General features: G+C 33.5%; 5 protein-coding genes across 6 annotated transcripts; 3 read left to right on the forward strand and 2 right to left on the reverse strand.

Annotated features, from left to right (window-relative positions):
- The first annotated feature begins 1,500 nt into the window (after positions 1 to 1,500).
- Positions 1,501 to 3,842, forward strand: AT3G25590 (micronuclear linker histone polyprotein-like protein). The gene has a single exon (NM_113457.3). The coding sequence runs from the start codon at positions 2,025 to 2,027 to the stop codon at positions 3,294 to 3,296; it is 1,272 nt and encodes a 423-aa protein (NP_189187.2). The 5' UTR covers positions 1,501 to 2,024; the 3' UTR covers positions 3,297 to 3,842.
- Positions 3,843 to 5,449: 1,607 nt separating this feature from the next.
- AT3G25597 (uncharacterized protein) lies at positions 5,450 to 6,520 on the forward strand. The gene has a single exon (NM_001035691.4). It carries the CDS (start codon positions 5,857 to 5,859, stop codon positions 6,337 to 6,339), a length of 483 nt encoding a protein of 160 aa, NP_001030768.1. The 5' UTR covers positions 5,450 to 5,856; the 3' UTR covers positions 6,340 to 6,520.
- A 9-nt stretch (positions 6,521 to 6,529) lies between these two features.
- Positions 6,530 to 7,721, forward strand: AT3G25600 (Calcium-binding EF-hand family protein). The gene has a single exon (NM_113458.8). It carries the CDS (start codon positions 7,121 to 7,123, stop codon positions 7,604 to 7,606), a length of 486 nt encoding a protein of 161 aa, NP_189188.4. The 5' UTR covers positions 6,530 to 7,120; the 3' UTR covers positions 7,607 to 7,721.
- A 776-nt stretch (positions 7,722 to 8,497) lies between these two features.
- Positions 8,498 to 13,353, reverse strand: AT3G25610 (ATPase E1-E2 type family protein / haloacid dehalogenase-like hydrolase family protein). Its single transcript, NM_113459.2, has 10 exons — positions 12,709 to 13,353; positions 12,112 to 12,561; positions 11,138 to 12,033; positions 10,950 to 11,060; positions 10,596 to 10,872; positions 10,412 to 10,500; positions 10,014 to 10,332; positions 9,708 to 9,932; positions 9,427 to 9,618; positions 8,498 to 9,346 (listed from the first exon to the last, which is right to left on the reverse strand). Exons 1-10 carry the CDS (start codon positions 13,105 to 13,107, stop codon positions 8,696 to 8,698), a joined length of 3,609 nt encoding a protein of 1,202 aa, NP_189189.1. The 5' UTR covers positions 13,108 to 13,353; the 3' UTR covers positions 8,498 to 8,695.
- A 2,474-nt stretch (positions 13,354 to 15,827) lies between these two features.
- Positions 15,828 to 19,414, reverse strand: ABCG21 (ABC-2 type transporter family protein). 2 transcript variants are annotated; one of them, NM_001203044.2, is made up of 5 exons: positions 19,053 to 19,414; positions 18,160 to 18,961; positions 17,566 to 17,763; positions 17,294 to 17,463; positions 15,828 to 17,072 (listed from the first exon to the last, which is right to left on the reverse strand). In NM_001203044.2, exons 1-5 carry the CDS (start codon positions 19,257 to 19,259, stop codon positions 16,431 to 16,433), a joined length of 2,019 nt encoding a protein of 672 aa, NP_001189973.1. In that variant the 5' UTR covers positions 19,260 to 19,414; the 3' UTR covers positions 15,828 to 16,430. The 2 variants fall into 2 exon arrangements, with proteins under 2 accessions (NP_001189973.1, NP_189190.2); NM_113460.3 differs by having other exon boundaries at positions 15,828 to 17,463.
- Positions 19,415 to 24,509: the final 5,095 nt, after the last annotated feature.

A 24,509-nucleotide genomic window follows, 5' to 3' on the forward strand; every position in this document is an offset into this window, starting at 1 on the left:
GGGAAAAAATTTAAATTATTTATGTTTTAATGGTTTTTTTTTTCTTCCTTTTGTTTATTTGTGTACCCAATAAATATACAACACATGTCCACTTTTTAAACTTAAGAAAATATCTTAGTTAAGATATAAATCTTAGCTAATCTTAGCTGCTTTTATTAAATTTAATTAGTTTATTAGTTAAGATATAGCTAAGATATCTCTTATTTGAACCGATGGAGTTGCTCTAACACAAGGATTGAGCTTGATTTGACTCTAGTGTTTATATATACTATATTTAAGGCTATATTTTCAAATCGAAAAATACATTTTACAGGATATATAACCAAGAATTATTATTCCCGCTGGATCATATAGAGATAATATTACGGAAAATGTTATATAATGAAAACATTACATTGTAAAACTGAAAAGGACAAAGCATGCACATTTTAATCATTAAACAGACTATATGATAAGAAGAAGAAAAAAATCAAATAGATCCTACGGAACTAGTCATATCCTATCTATTTCTCAAAACCCTTGATACAACCTATTTTTGTTACTTGATATCTTTCTAATATTTCTCTTTAAATTATTCTAACGAAACTAATATTAGTTTGGTTCTAAAATGAAATTATATATCCGGATTAAGCAATTTCGAATAATAATTGGATTATACAACGAGCAAAATAAAAAGATTTAGATATGAAATCACATCATTTGCTGGTATATATATATTTGTATGTCTTATATAAGAAATTGACAAGAGAATAAACACGGACTTCTAAAAAGAACAAACGGCAAATACATGATTTCATTTGTCCTCCACATATATTTCCTCTTGCATTTCATTTGTTGTTACTTCTCTTTTATTTCACTGTCGCTCTCTTCTTTTTCTTTCTATTTTTTTTTCTTCTATTGTAATATTTTTTCATTTTGTCTATTTGTGCAATAATGTTTTTGGATTCATTTAGATATGTCTGGACAATTTAAAACATTGACGTGCATGTTCGTATATATAGAATCAGCCATACAAAATGACTAGAACCGACTTATTTATAGAAAATGCCATCTTGTCTAAATCATATAGCTCTACCTTTATCTTAAAATTAAAACAAAAAATATTCTTTGTAGTTTAGTGATTTTGTGACCTTTTTAAATATTTTTTCTTATTTATTGATACCGTAAATTGAATTCTGAAGAATGAATTTGATAACCACATACTACAAAAATTTAACACACAGTTCAAAATAATCTCTTTGTAAACATGGAAACTTAGTTAATTATTACAACACAATAGACTATAACTTCAACTGTAATCATAATTTTCTATTCCAAAACTTATACTATAAACTTGAGTTTGATATTTAAAATTTTGTCCTCGGCTTTACCAAATTCAAAAAAAAACACAAAAAGAAAAAACAACCCTAAGGTGCTTTCTTGATCATACCCTTTTTCTTTTTACTTTTCTTTCCCTAATTCTTTTTTTTTACAAATTAATTACTAAAGAATCTCCACAATCTGATTTTCCTAATTACTTCATAATCCCCACGCTAATTACCTCTCTCGATTCTCACAATCAAATGCTGATTCTTCCTATCAAATTCCATATTTTTAAACTTTGCCCAAATTTGAGGATATGATGTCAATAATCATGTCAATAATTGACATAATAAATAATAACAATAATAAAATCAGTTATTTTTAAGAATGAAATAAAAATTGAAACAAAATTTGTGGGGCAAATGAAAAGTGGAACAAAAAGAAAAAGAAAACGTAAAGCTAAAGCAAACAACACTCTTGAAGGTTGAAGTCTATAGCTAAGCTTCACTACACTTTCTCACTCTTTCAAAAATCCTCTCATCTATCAAAATCCGAGCAAAAAAAAAAGATAAAGTTTGAAAGAAACCCTAGTTTAAGATCCGATCGTCATCTCCAATTCTCTGGATCTTCAAAAAACCCAAACAAACAAAACTATACATACAATCCCAAATTTCGAAACTTTTTTTTCTTTGCGTTGCTCTGTTTCTTGATTTTGTTAAGCAATGAAAGAAAGAGGAAAGAGAACAGCAATGGAACGAAGAAACGACGACGTTTCGTTATATTACAGTACTCCGTCGGAATTCACTTGCCGGAAACATCCATCTGTTTCCTCCGGCGTTGGTATTTGTCCGTACTGTCTCAACGACAGATTAGTCAATCTCGTATGCTCCGAATGCGGCGAGCAGCGACTCTCTTCTTGCTCGTGTTCTGATATCTCTCCTACTCGAACCGTAGATGCCGCCGTAGACGCCGCCGTCGGAGAAAACGTTGTCAGGATCTCTTCTCTCATCGACGAAGAGAGGGCGAAACAGAGGAAAGAGACGAAACAGAGGAAAACAGAGGAAGTGGTAGTGTTCAAGAGGAGTAGTAGCAGTTGTGTTGAGATTAATAAGAGGACGAAGAATCATAGATTCTCGAGAATCGGTAGGTTTTTCAGGAAGATTAATCTTAAAAAAGAGAGAGATTTTGAGAAGAACAATAATAATGATTCATGGGTTTTGGATTATAACAATGATGTGAAGAAACTAGGAGTTTCGAGATCGAGATCGCTTTGTAGCTTTCGAGGAAAAGATTTGTATTGTATCGGATCAGAAGAAGACGGTTCTTCGTATTCGGGTGCTTTCTCCGCCGCGAGGAGCTCAAGTGTTAATGGCGGATTAGGGTTATGCGAAACAGAGTATTCTCGGAAGAGTAACTTCGAAGGAAGGAAGAGCAACTTCAGCGAGACGACGGAGCATTGGAAGAGTAATTTCGAAGGAGGAAGGAAGAGTAATTTCAGTGAGACGACGACGGAGAATCGGAAGAGTAATTTCAGTGAATCGGAGCCGCCGAGAAGAAGCGGTTTCGAGGCTAGGAAGAGTAATTTCAGTGAAACAGAGTATCCTACTAGGAGGAGTAATTTTAGTGAAACAGAGTATAATACTCGAAGAGGAAACAATCCGGCGACGGCGGAGAATCATCCACGGAGGAGTAGTAATTACGAAGCAGCGAGGAAAAGCGATTCGGCGGCGATGAATTTTACGAGAAGGGTAATGTCGATGAAAGAGAGTAGCTACTTCACCGGAGGAGAGGAGCCTGGTTTCATTGATCTTAAGTTTGATTCTTCCGGTGGAGGAGGAGGAGATGTAAACGACGGCGTTTTGGAACACGGAGGAGGAGGATCTTGTCGGAAAGATGGAGGAGAGTTGCGTAAGAGTCGAAAGAGTTTCAAAGGATGGAAGTGGATATTTGGACATCATCAACATCAACTTCATCATCATAACAGAGATTCATGATGAATTTATGAATTATTGAAGGAAAGTGACAATTTTTATTGGATCCAGTAATGAAACATGGAGCTGATTTGTGTGATCCGATGTCAATCTTAGTTTTTTCTTTCATATAATTATGGTTTATCATTTTGTTTTTTGAATAAATATATATATATATATATATATATATTTAGCCAAATTTTGACGATTTTCGGTTTGTTTCTACTCGGTTTCTTAGAAGTTTTACGATTTTCGGTTTGTTTTCATTCGGTTTCTTAGATCTATAGTTTTAAACATATAGTTTTCATAGCCAAAATAATACCGATATAGTATAGATTAATTTGATATAGTTATCGGCTTTCGATTGGATTCAATAATTTTTCATTTTTGGCTCGATTCGAGCTTAGTATCAGTTCTTTTGTAGAAAAATAACACTATTGTTGTATATGTATTAAAGTTTGATTGAGTTTCACCACTGAATCTAATGTTTTAATCTACTTTCTAATTTGCTTAATGAATTGCTAATTTAGTTTTGTTCATAAACTTCTTGTTTCACCAATTCTTTATTTGTACCGTCTTGGTTAACAAATGTTTTACACAATGACTATGTAACTTTACATTTCAATAGATTTAGTTTCGTCGGGAAAAAAAGACGATATCAAGAATAAATATATGTGAATGAGCTTTTGGGCCTACGGGCTTTCTTTATCTCTGCTTCAATTTGATTCACTAGTGGACTTGTTCAAGAGTTCTCATGCTACACTTAAATATGTTGCATGAATCTTTAACAAAAGAAAGGTTGATACAGCAGCAAAAAGGTGATAAAACTCTTGTATGAAAATTGCACATACTAGTGATTAAATCAATTTGCATCCAAACTTACATATTTTTTTTTTTTGTAGTCGATCCAAACTCACATATATTGATAAAAGAGCCACAGTTTTACGAACTTATGTTAATGGTGTTTGTTTGGCAAGCATTCTTTTTTTTTTCCTACCGTGATCGTGTTTTGTAAATCAATTTATGGCTCCCGAAAATATAATATACTCTCACTTTTATTAAGCCCAATATCTACAAGCAAATGTCCAATCAAGTAAGCCCAAAAAGTAGCATATTACTCCCAATCAAGTAAGCTCAAGTTTCAATAACTATGGCCCGAAAGATTCCAAGGATCAAATGAATCAAAAACCATAATCAAAAATTCTTCAGTGTCAACAAAACACATTGGCAGCGTCAACGAGTTACTCTAGTGCCAATGTATATATATGTACTGTTATCATAAACATATTGCATTTTTAGTTTATCCCAAAAAAAACATTGTTTCATTTAGGTATGAGTACAATATTAATTGTTCTTGACACGGATGTTAAAACCTAGGTGTGCAACTTCGGTTTTTTGGGTCCGTCTGGTTTGGTTAGTCGAAACACTTTTTCTGTCCAACTTTTTTTTTTATTGTCTCCCACGATTTATGTGGTTCTATTTTTCCACTAGTTTTTTTTTTCTGATTTGAGCGTTGGAGAACCGTAAGAAAACATCTTCCAATCATATATTTCTCTGCTCGTGCGTGTTTGTTGTGATGTAGGAGCCTTGTCTTCAATAGACAAACCGCACGACAAAAACTCCCCGAAACTTATACTAATAATTTTGAATTTTAGTTAGTTGCTTATTAACACTCAAGTAAATATATATATTCGTTAAAAGTGGTATATGATTTCTATTTAAAAAGTGCTTTTATGATATGATATAAAAGATTGTTATTTGATTTCTCTTACTATTGATTTATATGTATGATCCTATAAACATTTTAAGCATTTCCAAAATTTCATAAGGCTAGAGTTTATTTTCTTACTTACCAATTTGTTTCTATATATTTTCATCGTGGTAATAATTAGGGTTTTGTTGTTAGTTGTTTTTAATCTATCTCCTCCATACTTAGGCATGGTCCTTAAAAAAAATGGTCAATGCATATTTTTGCCAAACGTATCATTGTGTCATCATATCTTCATGTTCCGATTCACATAGCCTATGCTTTTATGTTTATAAAAAGATACTTGGCGTGTACACAATGGGCAGCTTTCCACAAAGAGTTTTTGAATTACGTCATATCTTTATAGGATTCACATCTATTCTATCAATTCATACGAACTTTTTCACATTTTATTTCATTTGCTAATCTCCAAAAAGATTTCTAATCACATGATCATTTAAGAAATGTGTTTTTTATTTATTTAATTTGAATCAAAATCCATTTTCTTCTTCCATACCCTACCAAAAGAATATCTTGATCGAATGGCTAATTTAATGTAGAGTGTTATTCAAGGAAAATTAGCCACGATTATCGTAATCTCAAAATTCTGTTCACACATTTATATTATCTAATATAGTAGTACTCTATATAACTTCATTTATTATATTTGCTTCTTTGATTAGCCTTTTCCCAATGTCTTCCTTATAGAAGCAAAGAACAAAGGAGTTCCTTCAAACAAAATATCCCAAATTACTAAAATATGTTAGGATTTAGTCTGTTCTTTAATTTCTTCTATTATCTTTCTATTTCTTACCCATCTCTCTCTTTCAAGATTCCATGGAAGATCTTAACGCATTTGCAGCTGATTGCGTTGTTGTATCATGTTGTTGCAACTGTCTTGTGCTCCAGATCGCAATCTTCATCTTCCTTGGACTTCCTCAAAAGCTTGTCAAGAACACAAGAAAGTGTTACACAAAATGGGGGATAAATCGAAGGATAAAAAGAATGGGGCTTTGTTTTGAATGTCGAGAAAATACCGAGGTTGATTCGGAATGGAGAAAAGAGTCTATGATGATGAGTATGGAGATGGAAGGTTTTGGGTGTATTGAAGAAGTTGAACAAGTCTTAGAGGAGTTTTCAAAGAATGGTGAGTTTTTGTTTGGAAGCTTCTGGGGACAAGAGAGGGTTCAAAATTCTTCGTCAATGTCAAATTGTGGTAATGACAACTTTGACCTAAGATTTGTAAGTCGTTATGAGATAATCGAAGAAAATTTCTACTCTTTGGATTATATATTCACAACTTCACATAAATTATGTTGAAATTAATGACATAAAAGTTTCCACTAGGTATTTGCTTAAATTTTAGAAATTCATATTTTTTTTTAAACAAATGATATGCTTCAAGAAAATTTCACATAATGGAAACTTTCATGCTCTTTTAATATCCTCTTCAGAAAAAATTCAATATATCACAATGAATTTTGAGTGCCAAATGGGGTTGAAAAAATAAATTCCAAATAATTACTGCACAACATTTTTTATAAGTTTAATGCGGAAGGTGAAGAATGAATGGTACTTTAAATTCTTATATAGTAAATAAATGATTAAGAAAAACCCTACTTCAACTATTTTTATAATTGTGGGAGATATTACAACGAAATTTAGTAGGTTAACTAGATTTACTTTATTGAATTTTCACATCACCAAACAATCATAAAGAATTTTCTCAAATAACAGCCTGTGTAAAATAAAACAATACACTATGAAATAAAAGAATTGGTAACGGTCCATTTGAATATTATTTTATCACATATAAGCTGTGTGATGTGCTTCCTACCCAATTTCCAATTTAATGATTTCACCGTCAATCCCACTTTAATTTGTCTCCACATATTAATATCTTATCAATAATTGAAACAGTACCAATCTATAAATCTATAGATAATGTAATAAAATTTTGAATTTACTATTTCAACTAAAAATATTATCAACTTCTTCTCCAAAAACGCGGTTTCTTCGAGTTTAAGAAACTATTCATCTCCAAACTTTCAAAAAAAAACCTAAAACAAAAAAAATCTCTTTCCTTCTTCTTTCTCCATCAATGGCGTCAACAAAACCAACCGATCAAATCAAACAACTCAAAGATATCTTCGCTCGTTTCGACATGGACAAGGACGGAAGCTTAACGCAGCTAGAACTCGCCGCTCTTCTGCGTTCTCTCGGAATCAAACCTCGCGGCGATCAAATCTCTCTTCTGTTGAACCAAATCGACCGTAACGGTAACGGATCCGTAGAGTTCGACGAGCTGGTCGTGGCGATATTGCCGGATATAAACGAAGAGGTTTTGATAAATCAAGAACAGTTGATGGAGGTTTTCCGTTCGTTTGATCGTGACGGAAACGGTTCAATAACGGCGGCGGAACTTGCTGGGTCAATGGCTAAAATGGGACATCCGTTGACTTACCGTGAATTAACGGAAATGATGACGGAAGCTGATTCTAACGGTGACGGTGTTATTAGTTTTAATGAGTTTTCTCATATTATGGCTAAATCGGCTGCTGATTTTCTTGGATTAACCGCTTCTTGATCTGTTTTGTTTTAATTACTCTCTTTTTTTCTTCTCCTGTCAATGCAACTTGTGCAATTTAACAATGTGCTAATCTTCATTAATTTATTTATGACTCGTTTGGTGTGACGTAAAAATTTATACTTGGTGGTAATACTAAAATAATTTAAAATGTCATATCAAGATTGACTTTTGACGAAACACCTAAATTAAAATTGAGGAGTATTTTGTTGCATGAAACACCTAAATTTAATTTTGGCAAAGTTAAACTAGTGGTTAAGTACCTTAATATTTTCAAGAGTTTCCACTTTCCACCGTTTGGTTTTTGATGTGTGAAAACAAAACTTAATTTAAGAGTTAAGACCAGAACATTAGTCTTATAAAGTACTACTATATGAGCTAATTCAAATATGACTCTGAAAATTCCTTGTCAATATGATATTACAATCTATGACAACTCTAAAACCAGTGCTTAACAAAGATCAGTCGTCAGATAAAACTTTTTAATTACATTAATTTTTGTTGTTGCTAAATTACATTATATATAAATTTTCAAATGGTATATGTGCTAAATCATTTGGATTTAAAAGATAACAGCATTTAAGTGCATGCACTTGGTTGAGACAGTTGCAAATTGCAATGGTGTAGTATTGAACTATGGCAATGGTCGAAACAGTTCAATAATTGAAATCGTTGACAAAAATAATACTAGTAATAAAAGTGTTGATCAAACATAATAATGATGGGAAAATATCTTAAATAATCATCTCATCGAAACTCACAGGATCCTTCTCTTTATGTCTTTTTTGTCTGAAGTTTGAAAATTCCAATATATTATCTGTTGTCTCATCTTTTTGTGTGGTCTAAATACGTTGGACTGGACAGTGGACACATGAAATTTATTTTTCTAACAATCGATCAATTCTAAATATATTAATATATATATAGAATTACATAACATGAATCTTGCAAAAAAATTATGTACAATATATTTTCGTGTAAATAAAATTACCGATGCCTTCTCTGGCAAGGAATCTCAATAAAACAAGTCCTAATCTCCACGTTAGAGAAATACGTATATATATTTACAAATAAACAATTCTATACTCTTTAGACACCGACAAGATCCTTATAGATCTGATCGTGAAACCTAGCGGAGCGCCGTACACTAGCTGCTCTTCTCGCGGTGTATCCGACGGTGGTGGGCCTAATCGACCTCTGCCTCACCATCTCAACGAACTCAGGATCATTGGAGTGACCCTCGTACCGAATCCATTGAATCATTTGATGGTATTTAGGGAAAAACCTCATTTGCACTGACTTGTAGACGAAGTAAGGGATCAAAGCGAAGATCATCACAAAGAGAGTCGTGAGCCAGTATGAAGGAGCAGGAGCTAGGGCTTCGAGGAAGACCATGTAAGCATCGGTAGAGAAACTTGGGGTCATAGCGCCATAGATCATGAGGAAGATGTACCAGAAGGCTATTGATCCCCAGATCACAATGTGTTGGACCCAAGTGAAGTAACTTATTGATAAAGCCATTTGGAGATTGACAACCCACACAACGCAAGTGTACATTGTTCCACCGAGGATTTCCCGGCCTGCGGTTTTGCCATCTGGGTCAAATAGCTGGTGTTTAAGAGATTCCTTGCAGAGGAAGAAAATGGCGAGAGCGCTTATGAATCCATTGAACATCCATCCGATAATCCTTTTCCAGCTGAAGAGAATGTTCTGCACACCTTCTTGGTATAGCAATGGAAACTGCAAGAAACGATAGCGCTAAGTAACTCTGTTTTTAAGGGAATCCTACAAATTTAAAGAATCTCAAACCCTAAACCTACCTTGTAACAGAAGCGAGCTGAGACGTCTTGATCAAAGACTCCTAGGGCAATGACGGGAAGAGAGGAGAAGAAGACGTTGAAAAGAGAAAGAAACCAGTCGTTATATGCTGGTTGTCCAGAGAAGGAAGTATATGCTTCATATAAGAACACCGTGACTCCGAAGGTGATGTTCTTGTAGAAGAAGTAACATATCTACAAAAGGCGAAACCAGGGTAAGAAAAAGATTGACATGAATGATGAAATAAGAGAATTTTCTGACTGAAAAGTTTCAGTCTTTTTACCATGGATGCGATTCTGCTGTAACACCAATGACCATGGACAAGCAATAAACGTTCTAGATATCGGAATTGGGCAATGGCAATATCACTAGACATTACTGCTTGCATTCCTTCAACACCGCTTATTCCTACACCAATGTCTGCTTCTTGAAGCATACCTACATCGTTTGCTCCATCGCCAATTGCTAAAGTTGTTTTCCCAGTTCCGGACTTAACCAGTCGCGTTACCTAGAAACCCGAAAATATCATCAAAACACAAGAAACTGGAAAAAACATTAAAAAAATATCATCAAGATTTAAAGAATGTACCAATGCTTTCTGTTTAGGTGATGATCTACAGCATATCACAGAGGCACAACTAGTGGCAAGATCAAGAAACATTTTCTTGATTTCGTCCTCGAGGGCGTAGGTTAGCGATTTCCCATCGATGATCAAAGCAAACGCTTCAGAGCTCGCGCCTGATGCAGCGAGTAAGGCCTTTCCTTCTTGTAGTTGCATCACAACGCTTTCTCTTGATGCCAATTCGATTTCGTCTTTGCCTCCAGATTTCTCTAGAGATTTGATCTGAGGTGTCTCAAGATTGATGATGATCTGCTTCATCTCTTGTCTTAGTAAACTAGATGCAAATCTGCAAGAGAAGATTTTGATGTTAGTAGCCAAAACAACACACACAAGAACAAGAACATTACTGTTTCCAGATTCAGTACCCAATATTGATAGCTGTTTCCATTTTGTCTCCAGTTAGAACCCAAATCTTAATCCCAGCTTGAGCAAGTTTGTCAATACATTCCGGGACCTGAAACACCGATCAATCGACAAACCGTTACTTCCAAAAAACCTTAAACTGTGAAAACACTTGTAGCTTTATATAGTCTTTCATCAAAGTCATACCCCATTCTGAAGTTTGTCTTCAACAGCAGTAGCACCAAGGAGAATAAGATCACGTTCCATTTTATCCGTGATTTCGTCTATTAAAGCTTCACGATCCTCGCTCACGGAAGCCTTAGCTTCATTGAAACTCTTATTGAACTCTATGTACTCATTCTCATCAACCTCACGGTATGCAAGTACTAGAGTCCTTAGACCTGCATCTGCATATTGGTTTACATGTTCTTGGGTTTTTGCCTCGAATTGACGACCGTTCTTTGCAAGTCTTTCGAACATTACACTACACAGAGAACACCAAACTCAAAGTTAGATTTTATAATGAACCAAAATGTCTAAAAAATGTCTAAACTCGCTTACTTATCAGCTCCCTTAGACAACAGCAAGAGCTTCCCGTCATCGTCTCTTACAATAACAGACATTCTCTTCCTAGTGCTATTGAATTCAAGAACGTTTAGTAACCTATAAACCCTGCAAGAACAGAGGAGGTTTTGAGTTCCGGGAATCACAGAGACTACATCTGATTGAAAAGAAGGCTAAAAACGAACCTTTCAACTTTCTCTCCCGATACAAGATCCAGTTCACGAAAAGAGATCCCATTTTGTGTCCGGTTAAAGAACTCGAACCCGAACTCTCGGGCTGCAACAACAAACGCAGCTTCATCCGGAGACTCAGCTTCATAAGAGACATTCCCGGACTCTTCATCGGTCTCAGGTATTGCCGTGTGACACACAGCAAGCAATCTGAAAAACTTCTGCAACACGGCAGCCTCAGGCTGCCTCACCCAATTCCCATTCATAACCCTTTCATCCTCAAAGTTAAACCCTTTAACCTTAGGACCAGACTGATCCACAACAACATCCAAATCTTCATTAACCAAAGGCGAACCACCGCTTCTCACAGCCATAGCTCTTTCAACTTCAGTTATACCGCGTCCATAAGCCTTACCCGCGATAGAACACTTGATAAACTCCATTGAATTGCACGTTAAAGTCCCCGTTTTATCGGATAGAATCGTATCAACCATACCGAGTTCTTCATTCAAATTTGAAGTCCGTGCCTGCGCGGGTTTATCCGTTTCTTCATAGTACATATGAATGTCTCTATTGATGAAAATGCTCTGAAGAACTTTAACGATCTCAATCGAAACGTAAAGCGAAATCGGGATGAAGTAACTATACAGCATTGTAGCAGTGAAGAAGTGGTATATTGCAGCCATTGGAGCTCTTTCTGGATCAAAGAAGATATCTGCATCATCTGGTTTCAAATACCATCTCTCTGTTCTTCCGTTCTTGACTTTATCCTCTCTTGTTTCAACTCCAAAGATGATTGATCCAACGAATGACATTAGAAAGACAAGACCAAACATTAAGTAGATGATCTTGTCCATTGTCCTCTCGATCCTACTTCTCTTTGATGGTGGATCAGTTGAATTCTGTATCACCTATTTACAACTCAATAAAAAAAACAGAGTGAGAACAGAACAAAACAGAATGAGAACAGAACAAAACAGAGTGTGTACCTTTGTGTCATGTCCGGTGAAAACGACAGCTCCGTACACATACTCTGTGTTTCTAAGCTTAGAATCACGGAGAAGAATCTGTTGAATCGACAATGGAAATCTCTCTTCTTCAAGAGCCAAAGTTCCAACGAACACATAAAGATTCACATTTGGATCTTCACATCTAACAACGCCTCTAAAATCTTTAAAATCAGAATCTTGATTTAACAATGAAGAAGTTGCTTCAAGTCCTTGTTTGACTTTCAGATTCGTCTCACCGTCGAGATTCATCGTCTCTACATAACAAACCGAATCTTCGTAGCTTGATGACAATAGCAAAAGATCCGCCGGAAAAAACTCGTCCTTTTCAACTCTTACTATGTCTCCTACTCTTAGATTCCTCCATTCTTCTTGCCGGAATATTCCATTTCCGTCGTGTACTTTCACTTTTCTGTTATTCACCTCAATATCCTGAAAAAAAGTTTCCCAAAATAGTTTTAAAAAACAAATTTTGATTCTAGGGTTTAATACTTTACATAAATCTTTTTTGAACTAAAGATTTTATTTTTATTTTTCAAGATCGGAGAATATTTAAAGATTGAGTATTTAAGATCGGACCTGTTGTTTCCGGCGCCAATCTTCGATACCTTCTTTAACCATTGTGGCGGAGATGACGAGAGCAAGAGGCAAGAGAGCACTAACGGCTCCATAAGGAGAGAGATCAGTCAACGATAAGATTCCGGTGACAAGAAAGTAAAAGTTAGCGACACGACGGAACTGCTCGAAGAGAGATTTAGGGAAGAAAGAAGCAACGGTGTATTTTGTTGACCGGACGTAATTTCCGGCGTAGTTCCGACGTTCAGCTGCCGGAGAACCCGGTTCGTTACAATAAACGACACGAGAGAAACCGGGTCCTCCTATATTAGAGTGATCTTCTTGGAAACTTGATTTACCACAAGTGTAGGAATAGATCTTGCTTAGATGTAATCTTCTTCTTCTCCGACTTGGACCAGCCATAGCTTTTTTAGTTTAGTTCTTTGTCTGAAAATTTTGAGAAAACTCGAAAGAAATATTTTTGGGTTTTTAAATCTATAAAAATACTTGGAGAACAAACTTGGTTAATGAAATAAAGAATGTTAGAAAAATGTTGAATCTTAAGATATGAATTAAGGAACAAAAATGGAAGATGGAGTCTTTTTATTTTAGCTTTTCAAAAATGTGTGAAGCTAAGAAGATTATTTTTTTTTATAAAAGAGACCCAACTTTGAACAACGACTTTGAATCTTAACACTTTTTTGCTCGTTTATTGACTTTTTGATGGATGTTTCTTTTCTTTTTTAATCTAAAAATATAACTTTGATCATGAGTATTGTTTGTTTCGAAAGGTATCAAAAAAATGTACGCGGGTTTCTTATTTGCCGGGGGAAATAATGCATATGGTCGAGAATAATCAATCGAATTTTCCAAATGACTTTTACACGTAGCTGAAATAGATTGCTTCTAGTTCTAGAATAAGGTAATTTAGTTGGTGATACCAAAAAAAAAAAGGTAATTTAATTGGTATTATTTTACCTATATCCTTAGAATTTTGTTTAATTATTGCCTAGAAAAATTAAAAACTAATTGCATGGTTACATCGATTAAATTTAAATTCTAACGAATACGATATTTTCATTCTTTAACTTCTTTCATTCATTTCTAAAATTTCAGAACAGTAAATCTGAATGTAAAAGTTTGTTTTTGTTGCAGTAAAGTTGTTGATTACAAAAAGAAAATGTTTTAGTCGTGGAAAAGAATTAATTCATCCAAAAATATAAATCATATTAAAAACACCTTAACCAAAAAAAAAACTATTAATAAAATCATTGTGTCAGGTCTTCCATCGGTAATGAGTAACCAAAACAACGTGGAAAGGAATTAATTCATTTTGATAAATCATATAATAAGTTAATAACCAATCACGATTAATAAAATCATTGTGCCAGGTCTCTAGAGTAATTACTAATTAGATTTTTTTTTTGTTCTAGTTTGAAAAAAACAAAACTGACGATTCTTAAGTTAAAAAGAAAAAACAAACAAACTGACGATTATTAAGAGCTGGAAGAGGCGTGGATGGTAGCAATTTATTGATTTGCTGATTACTTATATATTTCGTTTTTCGTTTCTTTTATGAGTCATGCATGCATGACATCGAAACTTCTTAGATTTTTTTTTTTCTGTTTATATCCAGAAATTTGAACTAAAATATAGATTTACGAGAATCAAAAGATCTTCTCATTTTAAAAATAAATAATATATACTATTGATGAAATCATAATAGAAGAATTTGAATCTTCCAATTCCATGAGTTATTTGAATCTTCATAATAAATAATAGTTTACTATTGTTGAAATCATCAAAAAATAATAAAGTTCAACACAAATCGTAGTATATATGAAGACTAGTCGAATTCAATAAATAGTTGTTTGCTAAGTAACAAAAAGTATGTTTTTAGGTTTAGTCATTAGTGGTTTCTATAGATTTTATCGACAGAAGAACCTTACTAACTTAACAAAAACTCTTATGAAAAATAAATTTATAAAAAAAAATTAGCGATCACTACAAGCTAATAATTTCGTCGTAATTTAATACCTCATTTTACAAATGGGATAGCAATAGTATATTTCGTTGGACCAATGTTTAGACCCCTAAGTCATTAGAATGCTAATCCAATACCAATAAGTATGAAACCAGTTCACTAAACGTTCTTCATGTGATATTTTTCAGTCACATGCATTGATCACCTACTTGTATTATCATCATAATGTCTGGCTGCGCGACCATTCCAAATTTCTAACATATTCGTGTATCTATAAATGAGTTTTCTAATACAGTATAATACAAACACATTATTGCTTTGACTAAAAAATGTGCGGCATTATAATTTTATAATAGTGGTTAGAACTTTTTGAAATTTAATCATTTAATACTATTAGCTTTGTTGAAATTAGGTTTCTTGGATAATGAAAATTTCACTAACCCATTCAGATGTAACTACTAGTTTAAACAATGGTGATAATGGTGATATTAAGCGATTCAATAACTTAAAATTAACAGTAATCCTACACACCAACTTAGTTGTTAACAAAATCTAAAACCAAACAATTCAATGAAATCAGACCATGTCACTAAATAAATATATATTTTCTTCTGTCGATTATGGCACTACTTAAATTTTTATGTATGACTTTAGAGAATAGGAAAAAGATCATGTTTCGTCGTCATGGAATTCTAGAAATTAACCCTTTGCAATATAATAGGGTGTATAGTTGACTTTGGAAGTATTCTTGACTTCCTTGACACGTGACTTTATAATCATCAATGACGTCATGGATTCGTAGTTGTCATTAATATCACGATAATCTGCAATTTATTCGAATAAAAAAAGGGATCGGAATCAAAGCTTCTAGATATCATAAAAGAAGAAAGTTCATTCACCTGACAACCATTAATGAAACAAAATCAGTCACACACACATATCTTCTTTTCTTCCGATAGCATTCACATAGGAGGTTTATGTTGTTGTAATTCAGATAAAAAAACAAGATAAGCTTTACTGAAACAATTATAACTTTTCTACGTCCGCAAGACCATAACTATTGTATGGAGAATATGTAGCAAAACTTTTGCTGCAAAAGTGTTAAATATTGAAACATTTAAATTCCCTTTTATCATTGTAGCAAAAGCTTTAAATATTAGATTGGAAAGCCCTTTTAATTTGGATAATAATGTAAAACATCTTAGAGAAATAAAACTGGTGATGGTACATCAGACCCAATATGAAGAAAAGGGGGCTGCTGCTCCAATAATTGACAGACGAAAGCCCAATAGGAAAATCCGAAACCATAAAGAATTTTAAGACCACAACAAAGCCACTCATGTTAGTAAATTAATACGTACCAATTCATTACGATGTAATGTTTTGTAGTTTCTCCATAATTATCTAAAACTGGAAAAAGAAAGACTTGGGACTTTCACGTATGAATGCATGGGTCCTTAAATCAGATACAATAACGAGCAGTAGATTCAAACACAAAAATTATAATTTGAAACAATATGGGTATATATGTACTGATCTAATCAAAACTTGTAAAGTAACGGTTACTCCTTTTATAATAAATACTCCTTTATTGGCCTGACTAATGGTTAGTTCCACTTTGATTTTCAATAGTAGGTTCTTTTTTTCAATTTTAAGTAATTGCAACTATAGTAGACCGGAAACCTGCAAGAAAAAATGACTGATGACTATATCTAACACTTGCCTTATACATTAGTTAAATAAACACACAGATTAAAAGGTGTCACAAGTTCCTTAGAGCTAAGTAAGCTAAAACCCTATAAAGAAGCAACATAACGGCAAGAGCCAAAACATCCCACATCATATTCCCGATTCTCAAATTCTTAATCCCTTCGTAATCCATAACACTACAATGCAACCCTGACCCACATTCATAAACCTCATCCCATGTGTATTGAACCCCAACAAGAAGCTTATAGCAATAATGGCTAAACGAAACATACTTCAACCACGCGATGAAACCCGGAATATGTTGAATATAGTATCCTCCGGCTAGTAAGAACACTAGCATTAACACCGAAGACAATGTCGCGGCTTTCTTTGCGTCCATCAAGATTGCTCCTAGAGCTAACCCTACGCCTTGAGCTACTAGAACATTGTAGAGAACGATCATAAGGGTCATGATGAATGTGGTTAAAGATGGCTTAAGACCTCCCATCCAATATGTGATTGTGACAAATATCGTTGGAAGAATGAGTTCCATTGGTAAATCGCCGACTGTTCTTGCTATATAGTAAGAGGAGAGCCTGTAGATTCCCGAGGATCGCTCTTTTATAAGCATTGGTCGTTCTTGAGGGAATGTAAAAATGGCGTTAAAGAGAGGGAAGAATCCCCAAAATATCGAGAAGAAGAACAATAAACCCACCTGTTATAGTGAACAAGAGGAAACATTTAAACCGTTAACGTAAACATAAAACATGAGAAAAATATATTTTGGGTGGAAATGTTTGTATATATATACTTTTTATTTTAAAATAAATTTTAGTTATATATACGGTGTTTTTCTGTGATGCCAACTACTCAAATAATTATTTATGTTTAGGATAATCAAAATTTTAATTAATACCATGGTTTATTTTGTTTTACCTGATCTTGTAAATGAGCAACGCGAGAATGCCACCACAAGAGGCCTGAAAGTAAAGAAACTGACATGACCATAAATATTCTGAGTCCTGAAAATGATTCGTGACTTCTCTCTTTTAAACCTCGTTTCAGTAGAACTGAGAATTGCATCCACCAACTCGTTGGCCATCGATCTTCATAAATCCAAAAACAACGTACGACATTATGATAATTGAGATCAACAGAAAAATTAAGTGTCATTGTTAAATGTTATGTAATGACACGAAAAGACTTACTTGTTATTGCCTTTTTTCTCAATCTAGCGTTCGTTTGATCTTGTGGAAACGTTCTAGACACTTCTTCTTTCAAAGGTGGATACAAATTCTTTTTGTATGACGATATTAACGATTGTTTCACTGAGTTTTGTTCTTCAAGCCGATCTAATCTTCCATTAGTTTCGATTTGATCATATTGTTTTGTATCCGAAGTAATTCCTGCAAACATTTATTCAAAAAAAATTTTAAAACAACAAAACTTGTATGCTATATAGTCAAAAGCAACATATAAACACATGATTTATCCCACTATTAACATAAACCTTGTAATAAATATACAAAGAATGGGATAGAATTGTCGTTGTCACATATCTCATGATGCACGACCAAACAAAAAGAAAGAGTCTAACTTTACACCCGAAGTTAGCTGTTTCAAAACTTTTTTCCCTTTCAAACTAAAAACATAAATGAATTTCGAATAGGTTCTGTACCTACCATGGACCGGGACATGCAACGGTTTGTACTAGTGGCGTAGTCGTGTTATAACTCAGTTTCATTTCCGATAGTATGCGTGTATGAATTGTAGACGATAACTAAAAAAGATTTAATACTTACCGTTAGCAAGATCAAGCACGAAATCAGCCGGGTTAACGAAACTGGATCCGGGTTGATACCCAATCGAACCAAAATATTCCATGACCCGACCCGAATCTCCACTATAAATAGGACACCCTTCCGATAAAACCAACACTTTATCGAACATCCGATAAAGCCTACTCGACGGCTGATGAATCGTCGTCACCACCGTCCGACCACCACGTGCTAGCGATCTCAAGGTGGCGACTATACGAGCCGCCGTGGTAGAATCAAGCCCCGACGTTGGCTCATCAAGAAGCAACAAACTCGGATTCACTAGCATTTCTTGTCCAATACTTACCCGTTTCCTTTCCCCACCCGAAATTCCTCGGATCAACCCGCCTCCGATAACACTGTTACAACACCGGGTCAACCCAAGATCCGAAACCACCATCTCCACCTGCTCTAGTTTCTCTTTCCGGGTCAACTCTTTTGGTAAACGGAGCAAAGCCGTGTACGTTAGCGTCTCCATGACCGTTAAGTGTGGGTAGAGAACATCGTCTTGTGTAACGAACCCCGTTTTCCGTTTAACTGAGCTTGTAAACGGCTCTCCGTTATAGCTAACGGTTCCTGATAACTTCCCTTGTAAACGGCCGGCTAGCGCCGTTACTAGCGTTGTTTTGCCACTCCCTGATGGACCAAGCATTGCTAGTAACTCCCCTGGTTTGACTATACCACTTACACATTTGAGGACTAACCGGTTCGGTTTTGGTTCTTGTGAACCGAACCAATAGCTTCCTTTCCCGGTTTGTGATTTGATACTGTACGTCAACTCCTCAAACTGCATTATATCCACAAATTAAAGAAAAAAATGAGAAAAATTACTGTACATAATAATTTGAGATATATTTATAGTGTATTAATTTAACGACCTTGAGGATTATAGGACGTAAAGATTGACGTAGAACAGAAGATTGTCTTGATTGGTGACTCGGACCGTCGTGGTCGTTATCGTCGTCAAGGCATGGGTTTACATGACTTGGAGAGCTAAACCGGTTTTCTTGAACCGGACTAGTTTCGTGTCGGTTTGCGCTCGGTGTTTTCGGAAAGCTAGATTCTTGCTCATTAGGAGGCATCATCTAGAGAAGGAAAGAGAGATAGAAAAAGAGAGAGACGAAGAGAGAGATTTGGTGTGTTGTTTTGATAAGTTCACATGTTATGCGATGTGTATATAAAGGAAAGAAGTGGGAACTCTCTTTATAAGATATGTCATTTAACATCCAAAAAAAAGAATTATTGATATCGAGAAAAAAACTAATACCGTTTTATGAAAAACAAGCAAAATACACGGTAAACAAAAATTCAGTTTATAATATAGTTACAATAACCACAAATAATCAATGTCTTCATTGCCCTGATTACAACAATAAAAAATATGTGTCCTTTTGTATATACAAAAAGAAATATATGTTCTCCTTAAACTTATGAATTTGGAGTGGTCGTCGCACTACCAACCCCTATACTTAAACCTGCATTTCATAAGATGAACTAAATTGATAAGTGACAAGTATTTAATACATTACATAGGTTGTTATGTCCTATCTGAATTTACTCCCCACAGTAAAAATATGAATTTTTTTTTCTAATTAAATATTTAATTTAAACGTTGTATACTTGTATAGCTAACTATTTTGTCTTGTAAAAAATGTGCTATATCAGTTTATACTATCCCCGTTGGCCGTTTATAGAACGCATGCCAATTTCAACATGTAACGTACTAGGTTATATGTCGTGGTCTTGTTACATATGTTTTACTATAACTGTTGTTTTAAAAAAAATTCCACATGACAACCATTAATGAAAAAAATAACAGTTATTTTTACAGAAATTTTGTACAGGACAAGATATTAAAAACAACTGTTAGACAAAGTATAGACAAAGTCTTCTTTCTCTTGAACACGTAGCATGTTTATGGCGTCATGGCATGGAAAAAACATAAAGTCTTTTTTTGAGAGTGACAAAAGCAAAGCGTTTTACGTTGTTTCTGGTCCATACTTTACATACTATGAGTCTTTGATAATTTAAATTTTAATTAACATGGGCACAAATGCACCAATAATTATTAGCAGCATTTCTACCTTTTTAATTGACGCTGAATATTTTTTATTTGTGTGATTCGTTGAATTAAATGAAGAAACGTAGCCAGAAAAGAGAAAAAGAAATTAACATTATTGTTACAAGAGTGGTTGGATTTGACACCAAAAGAGAAAGCTAAGAACATTACAGAACAAAGTTATATATGCTTCATTGCGACACATTTATTCTACAGATTCTATTCAAAGATCAGCCTAACCAATACAGCTGTATATACACACCACCATCCATCCCATATGAGCAATTTGTTTTTTTCTTTCTAGAATTAATATTTTTGTTGCAGATATTAATAAGGGGATAATATGAATTTACTAAAAACAGTGAAAATTATTTGACCATATATGTTAACATTATCCTTGACCCCTAAAAATATATATTACCAAGTCCTTATTTTGGATGGAGCTAGCTTGAGAGAGCTAGGTGTTGCCCCAAAAGCTATTAAAACGAACTTTTAATCTGATTCAGTTAAGTATTTATATATTTTCGTAGGAAAAAAAAAATAGTATTATTCATCCAAATTGGAATGAAAGAGATCATATGAAAACTATATATAATGTACTAAATATAAACACCATCATCAATTGTCAATAATCATAATCAAAGTTCGTATAGGTAATGCATATTCTCTTGGAAATACTAATGGCTCCACTGAGCTCATATGTTCAATTAAATACTGATTTTCTTTCTTGAGGGATTTTCAGAACATTTTAATTTTCTGAAATCGATTTTTGTTTGTGTTGTGTGTGATTAATAGGTGCTCTCTTTCGAACGTGGCACTTGCTAGTTCGATGCTACCGATTTTGGGTAAGATTGTGTCTTCTCTTTCTTAAAAAGATAGTCTTCGTTGAATCATAATGTGCTCCAAACATTTAGGTCTTTTTCCCTAAAAAGAATCAGCTTAATAAAAAACATTTTATGAGATTTACAAAAAAAAATAAAAAATCTTTTATCACGAAGTCTATTTGTTTAGGTGTCCGACGAATAACGATAAACATTACAAAAGAAGAAGAGGCGATTAAGATATTAATCGAATCGTCATAATATAAAATTTCCCCAAATTCTTTTCTATTTTATAGCTTTATGCCGAACCAAATCCTAAACACTAATCATTTACTAAGTGACTTTGTAATTCTAATTCAGCTTTAATGATGATACGTTTCAGTTGCTTTTCCTTATCTTTATTATTATCACATTGAAGAAAAATAAAGAAGAGTACATGACATTTAAAGATATTAACAAGCAATAGAATACTATTGTAATAAAAAACAATGCTAAATGTGAGTTGGTTGAAGATATTGTATATAGTATTTATATAGTTAATTATCTTCCACTTTCTCAATCCTAATGTGTAATCGTGTTGCTAGATATAAAGTATTTGTCACGATGGAGAAGTTATTGAATTCAGAAATTGATATAGAAAGATATAAGTGATGGTTATACGGGGTGTTAAAATGGGTTAAAATTTATGGGTCAATTTAATTCAATTCAACCCATGAATTTTAATGAGTTGAAATTTTTAACTCAAATGAGTTAATGGGTCAAATGAGTTGATGAGTCAATTGGTTTGAGGAGTAAAATGAGTTGGGTTGTAATGGTTAATGGTTTCAATAGTTTACCCAATTAACCCATCAAGTGTTGTAAAATTGAATTAAACCCGTGATTTTTCTGTCAAAAACGTAAACCCGTGATTTTCCCGCCAAAAACGTAAACCCGAGATTTTTCCACCAAAAACGTAAATCCATAATTTTCCCGTCAAAAACGTAAACCCGTAATTTTCCCGCTAAACCCGTGATTTTCCCGCTAAAAACGTAAATCCGTGATTTTCCCGCAAAAAACGTAAACCCGTGATTTTCCCGCCAAAAATGTAAACCAATAATTTTCTCGCCAAAAACGTAAATCTGTAATTTTCCCGCCAAAAACGTAAACCTATAATTTTCTGCCAAAAACGTAAACCCGTGATTTTCTCGCCAAAAACGTAAATCCATAAAAAGTGGAATCCGATATCCTAAGTTTGATGATAATGAATTAATAATGATAATTATTTATTATTATTTTATACTAATTATTAATTAAATTATTACTTAAATGGGTTAACCCATTTAACAACTCAACCCATCAAATTAAATGAGTTATGGGTTGATCCAACCTATTTAACAAAATGAGTTGGGTCAACCCATAACTCATTTAACCGTAAACTCATTTGATTATGAGTTGAGTTGAGTTGGGTTACCAATTTTGACACCGCTAGTTATACGATAGAAGATAACTAAAGACACTTTAATAATCTCTTAAAAGAGTTTATCTTATGAAAGTCTTAATTATGCATCTTCAACATGAAGCATGTAAGCTTGTTGCTATGCCTACGAGAAGCCATTTCAAACTAAAAGCAGCTACTGGGAAAGAAGGTCTAGATTAGTTGATTTAATGAAGAATGTTCCTTATTAAATTGTTGTGGAGAGTATTTTATACTTCGGAATTGGAACAAGGCTAGATTTTGCATATCTTGTTATAGTCTAATTAGCATTCTTGAGCAAACATGTTTACAAAACATTGTCAAGCAGCCATGCAGTCAAATGAGTGGGTCACATTAAATACATCAAGGGAACAATGATGAATTACATACATTGGGGAAATATTGCGAGTAAGATCATTCAATGTCTAGTTTTCACTGTTAGTAACATAATTAGTTGGATCGGTTTCATATGTAAAGTTGTGCTTCTGTTAACTACATAAGCAAAATGCATGGGGTGTTATTGGATGGCTTTGTTTTTTTTTGTGCACCTCTGAATTATATTTAACTCAATCAAAGTTTCGAGCATACAATCGGAGAGAACTCTTAGCTAAGGAATCCGCCACAACATTGGTTTCCCTTCTAATAGAACGACAAACAAATAACTCAAACGATAAACATAATCTTGACATTCAATTAACATATAGACTTTTGACACATGAGTTTTCTATGGCCAAGTATTAGTTTTTGATAAAATTCCAAGAAAAGCTGATCTTTACGTGTCGGATCTTTGACTTACAAATAATTAATTAGTTGTCAAAGACAAAGAGCATAAAATGAAAAATTCGCACTAAGACAAATTATTCATCACGAAGGACGAACCTGTAAATTAATATGCCAACCATTCTGCTTATTTTCTTATATAAATGTCAATATCAAAGTCACCAAATAATATCAGTTTCTTTTCTTAAATCTTAATATAAAGTGACGAACTACTGAATGGTTATTAACAAAAAAAAATAAAAAAAAAATTAGAATTGCTGAATTTATCAAATCTAAAAACATTTCATGAGCATATTTCTCTTATTAACAGCATGTAATAAACGGATTTATATATGGATGCTTACAATGCCAACAAACTAGTATAAATTATGGTCCATTTAAGTGGTCAATTATAAAAAGCTACTCTTATGTGAAATAATAGTTGAGGGGAAAAGAAGATAAATGATGCTGATTTTTCTTTTTAAAAAGTAATTTCTTTAATGTGCAATAAATTTTTTTTATTCAAATTGTGAATACAAGGTTGAAAGTTTTATGAGCTTATATTTCAATCGGACCAGACAAAATGAGCACATAAAGTTGTAACTAATAGTGTTGTCAAAACAATATATAAGTTGTTACCTTTTTGCATGCTCTATAAAAGACCATGCATTATTAAGGTTAAGAACTTTTGCATGTTCCTCAAAGCAATGACTCCAAAAGCTCGAGATAGGTACTGGATATATCTGTAAAGCTCATCATATTTATTCATCAACATTTAAAACAAATAGACCGTATGAAAAAAAAAAAAAAAAAATCAAATTCAGTTATTACTCAACTTAGGACTTAACACATTCACGAAGTAATATTGCAGAACAATAATTTGTTTGATAGTAAAAAAAAGATTCAAAAAGCTCGCGAGCCTATATAGTACATATAACAACAAAAGTATCAATTGAATGCTCATAATCATATGCAAATGTTGTAGTAAAGTGAAGCATCCACTTACAAAGTTACAATGCTATGGCCATCAATGTTATCTAAGGTAAATTATCAGTTAGACCCGCTTTGATTTGGTAATTATTGGTTTGAAAATTTTAGATGCATTATAATGGTTCCAAATGAAGAAAACAAAAAAAGTAAAGCATCCAACTAGATAAACAAAATAAATCACAAATAGTGATTTTAGAAAATCTAGATTTCCATTCGGATCTATATATACATGTCATACTAAATCATAAATTTT

The sequence above is a fragment of the Arabidopsis thaliana genome, chromosome 3 (assembly GCF_000001735.4).
Source record: "Arabidopsis thaliana chromosome 3, partial sequence".
Taxonomy (NCBI): domain Eukaryota; kingdom Viridiplantae; phylum Streptophyta; class Magnoliopsida; order Brassicales; family Brassicaceae; genus Arabidopsis; species Arabidopsis thaliana.